Below are 14686 nucleotides of genomic sequence, written 5' to 3' on the forward strand. Positions count from 1 at the left end.
GTGGTCACCTGGAGTGAAGTCCCCAGGGAAGGGGAGACTGTGGACAACTGATCACCCACCGCAGCAGACAAGTCCTGGGTGGGGCTGGTTATTTCTGCAGTACTGGGAGGTTAGCAAGCCTACGGGCTGCTCTGTGCTTGAAACCTATAGTTACAGGTTTCAGGAAACTTCTCAGGTCACCAAATGCATCCAGAGCCATACTGAGGTGCCTTTCTTTGTCCCATGCTACCAGGCTTCTCTCCAGTGACCAGTAACCTGCTGTATGGTCACCACACTCCACTTTATCCTCCTCCTGGACACAGCTCGACTGTTTCCAGCCCCTCTTCCAACTAAGTGAGGACATGTGCTGGAGTCCCAGCCATGGAATGTGGGTAGAAGCAAGGCCCCTTATTGTTAGCCCTGCCTGTAAACATTTCCCACAGAATCCTCCATGCTCTCTCTCCCCATCCACCTGCTGGATGAAGAGGACTCTGGGGCTTACAGGAGGAGGAGCCACAAGACAGAAGAGCCTGGGTCCCTGAATGACCAAGTGGAGCAGAGCCCCCTGCCAACTGACACTAGACTACAACATAAGCAAGAAGTCAACTCTCAACTGTCGTGGCAATCCACACTGACACTAGGCCGTGTTATGGTCCTTAAACTATCCTGACAAACACACTCAGTAAAGAATGATGCCAGCAATTTAAATAAAAATGAGTGATGGTGTTTCTCTTTTTAAACAAGATAAAAAAAGAAATAAAATAGAAGACGGTACACAATCAAAGCCACCAAACAAATTAAAAATGTATACAACCCTGAGTCCTAGGGACACAAGGACCAGAGCATCCATCTGTTCATGCTTCTTGCTCTTCTTTGAGAGGAAAGGAACATGAGGACTGTAAGTAAAGGAGCCAGGGCTATTTATTACTCAGCATGCTAACATCTGCTCATGTCCTCTACATGGCTGAGAGATGAGACCCACGTGTCTCAGAAGAGCAGGTCCTTGGCCAATGAGAGTTACGGAAAGAAGAGAGAGTAGCAGCAGAGACAAAGGGGGAAGCTACCTCCCCTCCAGTCCCTCCTTCCGAGGACTCTCAAAGCATCAAAGGACACATGCAAGGAGCAAAAATAGAGGATTGCATCAGTTCCTGAGGCTGCTCCAGGACCAGTGACACCACCAGGAATGAAGCTGGACAAATCAAGTGAGGGCCTCATCACAGCTTTCTGTGGTGTTTGTTTGTTTGTTTGTTTGAGATGGAGTTTCGCTCTTGTTGCCCAGGCTGGAGAGCAGTGGCACGATCTTGGCTCACTGCAACCTCTGCCTCCCGGATTCAAGCGATTCTCCTGCCTCAGCCTCCCAAGTAGCTGGGGCTACAGGCATGCGCCATCACACCCGACTACTTTTTTTTTGTATTTTTAGTAGAGACGGAGTTTCATCATGTTGGCCAGGCTGATCTCAAACTCCTGACCTCAGGTGATCCACCCGCCTTGGCCTCCCAAAGTGCCAGGATTACAGGTGCAAGCCACCACGTCCAGCCTCTGTTGAATATTTTAAATGAAACAAAATCATGTGTCTGTGCATAGCTTTCCATCTTATTAAGAACAATGCTACTTTTTAGAATAGGAATTTCTACATTATCGTGGAATTCTTTTGATTTCTAAAAACAACAACAACTTCAAAACTTTATGTTTTAAAATTTCATCAGTAATACGTTTATTATAGAAAAAATTTTAAAAGATAAACAAAAAAAGAAAGAAAAGCTCAGCAGTAATACTGAGAGACAGGAACTGTGACTACTGCAGTGTATTTCCTGAGGCTCCCTCCTGCCGCGAATAGACACAGACACGTAAGAGGGCATCAGTATGTACAGGTTAATAACCTCTTTTTTGCACTTAATAACAGGAAAATACCCTTCTGATTTTTTCACATGGCAATTTACAGGTTCCTGTGAACAACATTTTCTTGCACCATCATCTTTCTCAATTGTTGCTGAAGTAATTTACTTATTACAGTGGCATCCATAGGCCAACAACCCTTGTGAAACAATTTAGGGGTGGTCCCTTAAACTCCTGGTTGCTAAGTGTGGCCTCCAGCCCTGCTGCCCATCTGCATACCATCCCTTTCTCTTGTGCTTGCAAGAAAATGCAAGTAAGTACTAGGGACCGTTGCCACCAATCTAATTTTCAGACACTGGGGACCCTGCAAGCTGGTCTCACTGTCTTCTAAGCTCTCTGCCTTCGCCCGCGTGTGACCCTGAACTATGGCAGATCTGGGGACCGCCCACCAAAGAGCCCTCCCACCCCCTTCCTGCTAATTCCAGACTCTGCCCCTCCTCACATGCCCAGGACAGGTCGCGCCCCCACAAGGCCCCAAGCTTGGGTCTAGACCACTTGCCCCGCAGTTGGTCTAGCCACAGGCGTTAGAGGCCCTCCGGACCCATGAGATATGAGGGGGAGTTCTGGGGGCTGGGGGTCGGGGCTGCTGGACAAACGTCCTCCTTGTTAAAAAAGAGCCCCCATGCAAAGCTGCTCACTTTTCTGCTCTGAGCACCGCTGTGGGCTGACTCGCACCCCCTCCTATTCGCTTCCTGCCCACCCCACACCACTCACCCTTCACTCTCTAAGATGTGGCGTTCACACTGGCAGCTGGGTCTCTGGGTCAGAGTGTAAGCTCCTATGGGGAAGAATTCCTCCCCTAGTCCACACCACACAGAGACCCGGAGTGCTGATCCAAAGGAGACCAGTGCCAGGGCAGATCAGTAGGAATCTGAGCCCCAAGGCTGCTGCCACCAGGGTCCAGGAGCCGGCTTCGGGCACCTTTCTTTGTCCCCCTCCCCACCCCACCCTGCCCAGCTGTGGTTCCTTGGTCCGTAGAAAGCGTAGGCCGCTAAACCAAAGCTGTAATATCAGGATTCAGAGATGTTCTGATTTTCTTTCTGCAGAAGGAGTCAGGAATTGTTGCAGCATTGTTTGGGTATTAATAATCTTCCCAAATGAAATACCTTTAGGCTACTGTATCATGCTGGGGGCAGCCATCTGCTATAGTAGCTTTCAATTTTTTGGACATGACCCACTTCTTACACCAAAACTCATTACATAAAGTGTCACAAAACATACTTTCCTTTTATATAAGATGTACTCTGATATTTAATATGTATTTCTGCATTCTTGTATGCCACTACAGAGATTTCACGGCCCTCTAGTGAATAGGAAAATTGCTGATGGACTGAATCCCCCTGTACCTCCTTACTGGCCTGTTAGAATAGCCTGCCCTCTCATTTTGTCCATGTACAGTTGTGCAGGTTGCGCACTGCACAGCTCCAGGATGTTATAGTGCCCTGTTGTTTCGTAGTACCTAACGGGATGGGATAGCTCTGTCAGTAGTGTGGGGGTAGAGGGAAAGCTTCCCTTCTGCTCCCTGTGAAGGTTTGTTGAAATGACTGAAAAACAGATTAATAGGGGAAAAAAAGCAGACAAACATTAATGTGTGTTAGCATGGGAGCCATATGAAATATGAGACTCCGACAAGGGCAAGATGGTTAAGACTTAAATATCCTTTTCACGGAGGAGAAGGAAGTGGGGGGCCGTGGGCCATTTTAGAGGGATAGTCAGTGATTCTTAGGAGAAATGAATGGACCCAGGAGGCAGATACTATCTTGTCAATGATTCTCTTAGGAAACTGACTAGGACCAACAAGTTACAGGAAGGTGAGGGGTAGAACTGCACGGTGAACAAAGATTTTCTTCTTATGTGACAAAGCCTCCCAGGTCATCACTTCGAGCTGCCCTCAGAAGAACAGACAAAAAGTCTGTCTGGGGGTGGCGGTGACCTTTAGGCTTTTCTCTCCTCTGGTGGCTAGATCTTTCCTGGTTATTTGATCAAATTCCTCGGGAAGAGATCTTGACCATTGTATTTCTTTTGGAAAGAAGTTTCCTAAGTCGGATAAGGATATTCCAGGGAGAGTCTCTCTGCACTTGGGGTCTGGAGGAGGAAACAAGGTTAGAAACTTCAGGATTCTGAGAAAACTTCAAAGGGCTTCCAACATCCTTTAATTCAAGTGCTCAGCTTGCCAAAGCACCATGCGTTGGGGTCTCGTTCTCCTCATCCTAGCGCTAGCAAATGGTATTGGAATTTGTCTAAATTAACTTATCAGCAAATTAAATTAATACTAATTTGTCAAAATTAAGTGAGTCACTAAAGCTTTCCGGGCCTCATCTGCATTTCTAAAATGAAGTTAATTTCAGCGGCCCTGTTTACTTCCCAGAGTTGTTTTTTAAAACTTCAGTTAAAGAAGCATGAGGCGTTGGTGCAAACCCGATATTGGCCTTGTCCTCACTGCTGCTGTTGCTGCTTTCTGATTGAACTTTCCGAGTTTCGTAGAGAGCGAGGCCTTGCTGTCACACTCAGCAGAGGCAGAGGATGCCCCTGAGCTCTGCTTCATCGTTTACGATACCCTCGGTGAACACACATTTCCTGGGTCCCTATGGGTAACACACACCTTGTGCTGGTGATCCTGAATCCAGTGACTGGAGTTTGGAGGCTCAAAATCTAAAAGCAAATGTGAGCCCCTCGACTGCAGCTCCCTGACCCTGGGTGTCCCCCTGAGAGCAGTAGTGCGTGCGTACCCTCATTCAGGAGGCCGGCCTTTCATCACTGGGAGAGGAGGCGGGTAAGCAAATGTGAAGTAACTGCCTCCAAATTGTCTTGTGCTGTGTTACTCTGTTTTAGGAAAAAGTGCCATTAATCCAATTCGTTTAATAAATAAATTAATTAATAATAGGGAAATAACCGCAGTGCTGAGATGCTGGCTGCATTTTGCTGAACAGATGAGGCTTTGTGCCAGTGCTGAGGAGCTATCAAGTGAAGACATCCCACCTCCTGTGGCAGCGGGGGTGGTCTCCCACCTGTCACCAACAGCCTGGGGCCCGAGGAGGCAGCTCTCTGAACTCTGACTTTAGTGAGCGCTCCCCCGCAGAGCCTCGCTGTTACTGCTGTTCTGAAGACAGAGACCTCTGCCAGCGGAGCACGTGCTCCCCGCATATCACGGACATCGAGCAAGACGGGGCACGTGAATTTCGTTTCTCAAGGAGAACCGCACTAAAATCCTTGACTAGGGAGAATGTTTCCAATGGAGCAAGGCAATCAATCCCCAGGAGCTGAGATCTATGTACATCGTGTATTACTAAACAGCTTCCGTCCTCTGTACTTTTACAGGCTGTCCCATAAAGTTGATAACATTGAAGGCTTCTGAGCTAGCTTGAGAATGATGTTGATTAGAATAATATGCATTATTTTCTAATCTGCACCATACGACCCACACCTTCCTCCCTTCTAGCCTGCTTGGAGGGTCAGCCTCAGGTGATGGGAAGGGAGGCCAACCGGGCCTGGCTTTGAGGCTCCCCAGAGCACCCCCAGTCTGCTGAGTGTGGGGCGACTGTCCAGTGGGTCTTGCTCTGTCTAACTCAAGGGAAGTTGGGGCACCCTTCCTCGAGAGTCTTGCTGCCTAGCTGGCCGGGAGTAGAGTGTGGATGGAGTCACACACCCTGAGGTCCTTCCTAGGAAGGAAAGTCTTCCAGCCTCACACAGGCCTCTGCAACCATCACTCAAAGGCAGGTAAGCAGCCCTGGTGCTCAGAAACCACAGCAGCCCTCCAGAGGGAACGCTTTGCTTGACGGGACCTTTCAGTACTGTCTTTGTTGGGATTCTCCCAGGGCTGTTTATCAGGAAGGTTCTGGAAACACTGGAGTGGAGGGGAAGTTCTACTGGAAGGCAGCCAATGAATGCTGCGTTTGCAAGCCGGCTGCCGTGGCGGGGGCAGGGTTGGGGGAGAGAATTCTACCGGGAAAATCCTAGAAGCCGGTGTGGAACATGCAGTGGGATGCTCACTGGCGAGTATTCACAACCCCTGCCCTAGGGCCTGAGAGCTGATTCCCTCCCTGCCAGGCTGAGTGCTGTCAGGCAGGGAAGGCGGAGCTGGGTAGGGGAGTTGGGGAGCCAGAGGGAGAGCGAGTTCTGCTTGGTCCTGCCAGCTGCTCCCTGGACCTAGGGGTCTGAGAGTCACCAGGCTCCAGGGAGTGACCCCCCAACCATGGTCAGGGCGCCCCTTGCCCATGGGCGGGCATAGGGAGCCAAGTGAGGAAGGTCAGAACAGGGGTGAGGCTGGAGGCGCGATTCCTGCAGCCCTGGACGTGGGCGTGGAAATCCTCTTCGTGGAGACCTCTGCTTGCTCCTCAGGGCTCACCTGAGCTTCCTGACCGATGCTGGGGCCTCACTGCTGGGCCTCACATGGAAAGAGCCAGTTCACACCCCTGGGCTGGGGGATTTCTGTCTGAGCTGCAGTGGGGCTAGTAGCAAAGTATGCAGAGTAGAAAAAAAGCAGGGTCCCCACATATCCCGGGGCTCCTGCGGCGCAGCTAGACCCAAAGTCCCGCCCGCTGCTGGGAGGACACACAGACCCTCATGGGCACCTGGCCCTCATCTGTGTCTGTCCAAGCCCCACATCCACGCTGGGGACTGAACCAGTGTGGGCAGAGGCCTGCCTGCAGCCACAGCCCTCTCACTTGCCACTCTCTGGGGGCCTCCTTTGACTCTTCTTCTAAGCAAGGGATGCCTGACCTGAGAGAAGCTGGTTTGCATATCTCCTCTGTCCACACTGCCCTCCCCAGACCCACCCCAGCCCGAGGCTAGACGGAGAGAATAGCCCGGTATGGACACAGGCCACTTTGCACACATAGGGTCTGCACGGTGGCCGAGAGGCCACTCACTCGCTTTGCTTCTTCCCCTGGCTCCCCTTAGGAACTCGGGTTCTCGGGGAACCCGCCTCACCCCTCCCACAGAGGAACAGCCTCTCCAAGGACCCTGTGGCATCAGCACCCTCAGCTCTGAGGACACGGCCAGTGTTTCATTCCATCCTGACTGAGGTCCAGAAAGGAGAAAAACGCAGGCAGGGTGTCCGGCCACCCTGTAGCCAGCCGGACCGGGCTGGGAACACCTCTGGCTTCAAGGCTTCTCCAGGCAGGATGACGGAGGCCCGAGACCCTCTCGTTTGGCAGCTGCGTACCTTCTTTTGTGTTTCACTGAAGGCCAAGCTGAGCACGGGCTCTGTGAGGTGCTGGGTGGGAGGAAGAGAGTGGCCCCCGCGGTAATACCAGCCTGGCCCCCATCCAAGTCCAAGCGGGGCAAGGGCAGAGCTGACTTCACACTGCCAGATCCCCTGCTTTCGAGTTTGGCCAAGTAGCCTGCTGGCAGAAGAAAACAATGCCACAGGAATGTGAATCACAGCAAGGAAGGGTTTTCTAACTGGGAAGGATGAGAGACCTTCTAGAAGTTTCCTGGGGAAGATGGTGCAGCTCTTTGAAGCATGGGAGTGGTGGGACATGATGGGGTCACTCTACTGTGAGTTAGCCAGAGGCAGGAACTGCTGAGCCACACCCCCACCGCCAGGCCACGCCGTTCCCCAACACGAGGGCTTTAAAGACGAGTTCTCCAGCACGAGGAACCCACACGCACGCCTACAGGGTGCGCCATGTTTGCAGAGAGAAGTCTCTGTGTAATGCTGGCCTGGGCTACTTCTGACTGAGCAGGAGCCCCAGGCAGAAAGATCACCTGAGATCAGCACCAGCTCCTTGCAGCTGCGACTGGGCACACTGGTGAATGTAGCAGTCTAACTGCTTTCAAATTGCTTTGCAGACTGAGTGTTCCTGACAAAATCAGAAAAGTTATTTCAACTTGATCGCCGTGAAGTGGAACATCCTTCAAGACAACAGAAAGCAGGGGAGGGTGTGGCCCATTTTCTCCAGGCAAATTTAATTCCATTCTGGGATTAGACACACTGGAAAGGCTCAGGACTCCCAAATGTGGACTCCTGGGTCACATCACTCAAGGATGAGGTGTGAATTCGAGGAGGGTGGAAGGTACAATTTGGTGCCATCCCAATCCCCCCATGGCCCTCCATCCACTGTGGGAGCTGTGGCCAGTCAGCCCGATTCCCCCTGTTCTCATCAGTAATGCAGAGACGCTATTCTTTCTGCAGGGTCACTGTCAGGACTTGAAAATCACTTAAAGACTGTCGCCCAGCAGCTGTCAATAAAGAAGGGTTGCCCGGCTCCTCCCCTTCTAGCCCCTTCCTCAGGGCTCTGCAGTCATTTCCTTGGCTCTCCTTTGTCGGCCCGGTAGAGAAAGACTTCCTTTCTGCTGGCCCAGGAGCGCGAATGATGGGTCTGATAGCCCAGATTGAAGTTATTGAAGTATTGAGACTCAACTGATCTTCAAAGCTATGCCAGCTGGCACACACCCCCACACCTACACATACGGACACAATGCGCACACAGACAGGGACTCACATCTTCCCTGGCCCTGCTTGACAGTGGGAATCAGCTCCCGGCCGGGTGTCGGGGACCAGTACTGTTCTGGGTTTTGTGGAGGCACATGTTCTGCATTCAGGTGACCACAAAGGACCTTGAGATTCCTGGGTGCAGGCGTCAGACCTGCAGCAGAGCAGCCAGTGGGCCTGCACGGGGTCCCTCCGGTGGACTTCCCAGACATGCCTCTTGAAGGATTCATCCTGGAGTGTGCCTTTGGGGAGGCAACGAACCCAACAGGGACCCCTGAGAGCCCAGCACTCTCCTGTTGGAGGTACTGGCCTGTGGATGGAAATTCCTCCCTCATTCAAAACTGAGGCACATGAGAAGCCTGAGGCACTTTCGGTAAGGGCTGCCTGTCACAGCCCCACAGTTCAACCACGGCACCCGTCGGTGACCCTCCTTTCCTGCCCTGTCCTCTTTGGATGGGCACACAGCTCCAGGAAGACATGGACCCCGCACAGACAGCCTAGCTTGCATTATTTAAGGCAAATGCAGTGCACCGGACAAAAGAAAGCTGCAAGAAATCCAGACCCACTTCTGTTTAGCTTTGAGTGAGTTGGGATATATTGGGGAACACCTTTCTATTAATATTTCTCTTAGAATGATGCTGAAATTGGCTTATGTGTTCTGGGCACCTAGTACCTGAGGGCTCAGCGGGGAAGGTGTCCCCTAATGGGTCCCTCCTGGTGTCTTAGACTCCATCCTTCCAGCACCCCACTTACCACCTCTGATCCTCAGGGGGAGCCCCTCTCTAGGTTGTGTAAGAACATTTCTTCTTTCTCCATAGCCAAGTGTCCTGTCTGTTCCAGAAAGTGGGTCTTACAACCTGCACCCCCAACTAGAAATCTGCAGATCTTGGAAGGGGAGGGAGTGTGGTACCAGGAGGGGGCTGTTCTGCTTTGAGCATCTCTAGGCCACCCCTTTGGCCTCTTCTGGGCCCTCTGCTGGCCTCACCAAGAACCATGGACGCGCTATTTTTATTCTGATGAAGAACAGTGCCGAAACGTCTTTCGACTTGACGAGACACAAAATTTAGGTGCTGAGAGAGATACTTCAATTTCAAGCTTAAAGATTACTTTGGGTCCCCCAGGACTCAGAAGCAATTTAGAGCTGATACCCTGAACAAGAGAAAGGTTAGAAGATTAAGACCAACTGCTGTTTGGATAAATGGTTGGTAATTGCCCATATCCGCAATTATACACTGGCACATAATATCTTTTCCGCTACCTTTCTCCTCTCCTGCGTCCCATCAGGATTGATTCGGAAGGAGCCCACCTTGGCCTTCTTCTGCCGAGCCTTGGTGATGTCGTGCTCCACCTCGTCCATCAGGGCCCTGCACGCTAAACAAGACACAAAACAGCCGTGATCAGAGGAGGAAGACAGCCGAAGCCAGGCCTGTGCAGGTGGCCTCTCTGGGAGGGGCAGAGTGACTTCCTGTGTGCCATCCTCCAGCTAGAACAGGGGCAGTGCCAATGTGCCCAGGACCTGGGGAGGACTCTTGTCCTCTGCAGAGTTTTCAAAGACGGCAAGACAGACTTTTTTTTATGCTCCCTTTTGTATTTTGTGTTTTCAAAACCATATACAATCTATTTTTACATTTAAAATGTGCTTTTTTGTTTTTGAGACAGGGTCTCACTCTGTTGCCCAGGCTGGAGGGCAGTGGCACTATCTCAGCTCACTGCAGCCTCAACCTCCCACACTCAAGCCATCTCCCATTTCCACCTCTGAGTAGCTTGGACTACAGGCACACATCACCACACCAGCTCATTTTTTTTTTTTTTTTTTTAGAGACAGGGTCTCACTATGTTGCCTAGGTAGGTCTTGAACTCAAGACATCCTGCTACCTCAGCCTCCTAAAGTTCTGGGATTACAAGTATGAGCCACCATGTCCAGCCTTAAAATGTGCTTTCCTATTTATTTATTTATTTATTTATTTATTTATTGAGACAGAGTCTCGCTCTGTTGCCCAGGCTGGAGTGCAGTGGCACCATCTTGGCTCACTGCAACCTCTGCCTCTCAGGTTCAAGCAGTTCTCCTGCCTCGGCCTCCCGAGTAGCTGGGTCTACAGGTGCTTTCCTTAAATACAGCAGACGCTCATCCTCTGAGTCCATGGGACCTGGAAGCCCCTCTGGGTTGCAATAATTACACCCAAGTAGCTTCTGCACTGTGGGAAAAGTTGGTCGAAACTAGGCCCTTCTCCAAAAGATACATTCTTGCTGGATTTGAAGTCGAAGGGGACTCTCTGAAATTTATTTTTATGGGAAATGCAGCTGGCTTTGTCCCCTAAAATCCCTTCTCCCCAGGCCATGGCTGCCCAATGGAGACAGCTGAGATGTGCCCTTGGGTCTGAACTCTCACAAATAAAAGATAAATGAAGTGATGCGTCCAACATCAGCCTCATTTGCTGAACCGAAAACGGATTCTGGCTTTCCTGTCCGTGGACGGAAGTCAGCATGTCAGAGGCAGCCCAAAGGGATGTGGGAGAAAAGAGACAGCGATGTCAGTGTCCTGAACGGCCACGAGCAGAGGCTGCCTGCCCATGTGGACCACTCCCCTGGCTGTGAAATGAGACCCAAAGCTTCCATCTGAGTCACTCTCCTTCTGTCTGTGTTTTGGTCCCTGTTAGAACAGCATAGCCTTTCTCTGCCCAGGACATGACTTTGGCACAGTTGATACTGCGTTTAGTGCTCCCTTCTCATCCTGTGTCCAAATGCTGGCACTGAGGGCACAGGCTGTGTGGATGAGGTCAAAGGCCAGTTGTGGGCGTGAAGCTGGAACACCAGCATGCTCACTGCCTTCAGGTGTTGCTGGGTGTTGCATTCCACGTGTCATGCCCTGGTACACTCCAGGACCTTGTGGTGGTGATTCCAGCACTATCCCCATTTCACAGACATGACTTGGAGAGATGGAGGGACTTTCCCAGGTGTCTCCCCTACCCAATGTGCTACAGAAATCAGCAGAGCCACTGTTTGAGGACACAGATGGCACTCAGTCCTCGGAGGCCCACAGCCTGCATTCCCTCCTGACCCTGCTCTTAGGGGTCAGTGACCTTCGATCGATGTGAGAGATCATTGATCACTATGATTACCTGTTATTGAGCAGTACATCTAACGAGTGTCACTGGGCTCCTCTGGGGCCTGGAGGTCTCTGACAGAGTAGCCTGTCTCTCTGAGGCTTCTAGGAGGAGAAGGAAGTTTTCATGGCAGAGGCATGAAAACCTGTGTCTCAGGTGTCTTACTGTTTGTACTTGACACGGTGCACAGGGGCGCAAAGCTACTGACCACAGCCAAGCCCCTCTTCTCTAGGAGCAGGACTTACAGCTCCAAGAACAAACACTTCCTTTCTGGCTCCCTTGCAGCTAGGCCAGGGCCTGTAACTTGGTTCTACAACCATGTGTTCTGGAATCTTCCTGAAGAGCCAGTGCTCGCCCTATGCCCTCTCTGACCCACTAAAGGTTGGATCTCAGCTCAGGCCCCAGAACCAGGGTACCCTGGGAGATGTCAGGGTGAGGAACTCAAAGGCGGGTCCTGGGTCTGCGAGGCGAGACCTCCGTGCTGACTGGGACAGCACCCTCCACCCTTACGAGAGGGAGATGAGTGTCCAGGTTGTCCAAGCCACTGCTATTTTGAGTTCACTACACTCACACAGACGAGCATCACCTTCCACCTCTGGGATGGAATAAGAAAGGACCCTCCGTGGCCAGTGCTCCCCAGTGGGGGATCTTGGCCATGCAGGGCCAAGGCTGCCAGGGGAGGGTGGGCCCAGAATCCTGGGCCCACAGGTGGTGGACAGCCCGGTAGTCTCAAATGAGGAGTCCTCTAGGAAGAGTCGGCAGTGACCATGTTACTGCTGAGAATGGGGCCGCCTGGGACCCCTGAGGACAGCAGGAGCCCAGCTTCCAGACGAGAGCAGGAGGAGAAGGGATGGGATTGTCTCATGTCCTTTACCCTGGCTCCTGGGAGAGGGAAGATGGTGGGAAATGGTGTCTTGGAAGTAGAGGCCAAAGCGGTCAGCACAAAGGAGGGGTGGCCACTGGCCTCCAGGCCAACTTCAGAGGAGCCATGCACAGCCCAAGAGGGTGGCCGCCAGCCAGGTGTGAAGGTTCCCTGAGAACCAGGGTGGGCCCAGCCCAGCATTTCCAGGGGCCCAGGTGGCCTCTGCCCTGACAGCCTCCTCCAGCCCTTCCTGGTGGACCCAGGAGCTGGAGATGGTGCATCCTCACCGCCTGGCTGGCAGAGGACAGTGCTGGCCAACAGAAAGAATGTGGCCTTGCCATCAAGTGCCCAGCGTCAAACCCTGCTGGGCTGTGGGTAAGCATCACCCAGCTTTACCCAGAGTCTCTCCCATCGTAGGGAGGGGGTTGCACAAGTCTGTAGGCCACTCCACGCCTGCTGTCGCCTTCCTGGCCCCACTGACTGCTTGGAATCCCTGACTTGGGCCCAGTGACAAGCTGGGGACCCCGTCTCTCCTGGGCATCTCTCTGCTTTCTGTGCCTGCAGACCTGTGCCCAGGCTCCTGCCCAGCTGCCCCAGCCTGAGCCCGGATGCTCTCTGTGCTGTGATCACTGTGGGTGTCCTCGGCTGCCTGGAGCCCCTCAAAGCTGGACTTGCCAGCAGAAGTGGAAAGGGGCAGGCGAGTGGGCTCAGCTCGCAGGGCTGTCTGGGTCTGTATTTTAATGTTCTACTGCCTTCATTTCAGACCCACATTTCACAAGCACCAAGACAGGCCATGTAAAGGCAGAGCCCCTTGGAGTGCACACCTGTCATGCAGCATCCCCTAATGCCCTGAGCATGGGGGTGGCAGTGGCAGAACCAGGGCACGCCCCCCGACCCAGGCCACGCAGGGCTTCTTGGGGTCAGGGTGGCCCCGTCAGCAAGGGAAGGTGCCGGGCTTCCAACAGGACAGGAGGGCCCCCAGGCCTGCCATCCCTGACCTCCCCTCGGAGGGGCCGCTCCACGAGAAAAGATCATTTTAAATTTCTGCCCCAGGTCACAGAACAAGTTAACAGAGTCACATCAGCGACCTGGGCTCCAGATTTCCAGTCCGGCATTAATTTAAATGTTAATCTGAAACCTTCACTTAAATCACAGGAGTTTAGAGTTTATTAGAGCAGGCGGCAGGAGTGGGGCCTCATGGGGGGATTGGCAGGTCACGTCGCCTGCCAGAGGGCAAGCCCCCTCCCGCTGGGCCCACCAGCCCCTGCCATTCTGGCTGCCTCCTTCCTTCTCCCTCCCTTTCTCTCTTGGAGGAAGATTTGGAAATGGGAAAGAGATAGAGGTAGATGTCACGACAGATTCAGATGAGCCCCCGGTGGCTCAGGAACCAGAGCCATCTCAAAGGCCTTGCAAGAGCAGGTGGTGTGCGCACTGCTTCCCAACTCCACAGTTAGTGACACCACACAGTTAGCCCGGATCAACAGGGGTGGGAGTATTTACACAACAGGAATAGGCAGATGCTACAAATCAGGGCCCCGCCACCACAACACTCCTGCCCACGCTCTGCACATGCCCACAGGGGCTGCATGTCCCTAGAGGTGAAGGGATCAATGAATGTCCGAGCATTTGCCATTTTCAAGGTTATGAGCAAGATGCCAGGAAGCCACCGAGGTCTCAGTCTCAGCTCGTGCCCCCCAGGGAGCTCATGTGTGACGGATGCCATGCCTCCATTCCTCCAGGGTGTCTGGGCCACTCTCCCACCAGCAGGACTGGCTATGGGAGCCAAGCCATCAAGAGCTGTGGGCAATGTGGATTTCCTCCAGTGGCCTTGAGGCCACAAGCAGACGTGACATCAGAACCACGCGGGGAGTTGCTAGAAGTACAGACCCAGGTTCCAGCCTTGGAGACTCTGAGTCGGGGTCTGGGTTAGGCCTTAGATCTGCAAACGTCTTTGACATGCAAGAGGTCAGTGTGCTCTGCAATGGGGGCCCTCCCTGTCCCCAGCTGCACCAGCTAGCAGCAGCTCTCCCGCACCCTGAGCCTCTCTGGAGCAGATGCTGTTGGCCAGCAAAGAGGGGTGCAGGGGCCACTTTCTCTGGTACCTCAGAGAACATGGCTCATTTCCAGAACAAACAACTTTCTAGCAGTTTCTATGAGCAAGGCAGGAGCCCTGGTACTATGATGGTGGTGATTAAAGTGCTCACACAATTCCTTCCACCCATATTGCATCTCCTGCATGGCTGTGCCCACACTCCTTTGAGGGAAGACGAAGCCCCGACTCCCACAGTTGCAGGAGACCAGCAAGGCAATCGTGCCGGAGGGGTGGCTCTCCCCTAGCTCCTGCTCCCCAACGTAGAAACGGCTGATGCCACAGTCTTTCTTCAAGCATGGTCTCTAGATATCCAAAAG

At 52.6% G+C, this 14686-nt stretch overlaps 1 protein-coding gene across 1 annotated transcript in view; it reads right to left on the reverse strand.

The window, feature by feature from the left end:
- CNPY1 (canopy FGF signaling regulator 1) overlaps positions 1-14686 on the reverse strand; it is a 92848-nt gene that overhangs the window by 36083 nt on the left and 42079 nt on the right. Inside the window, exon 3 of the mRNA XM_031936100.1 lies at positions 9570-9682. Coding sequence (XP_031791960.1) covers positions 9570-9682 — 113 coding nt within the window. The remainder of the gene's footprint in view (positions 1-9569; positions 9683-14686) is intronic.

This window comes from Piliocolobus tephrosceles, chromosome 8 (genome assembly GCF_002776525.5).
Source record: "Piliocolobus tephrosceles isolate RC106 chromosome 8, ASM277652v3, whole genome shotgun sequence".
NCBI lineage: Eukaryota > Metazoa > Chordata > Mammalia > Primates > Cercopithecidae > Piliocolobus > Piliocolobus tephrosceles.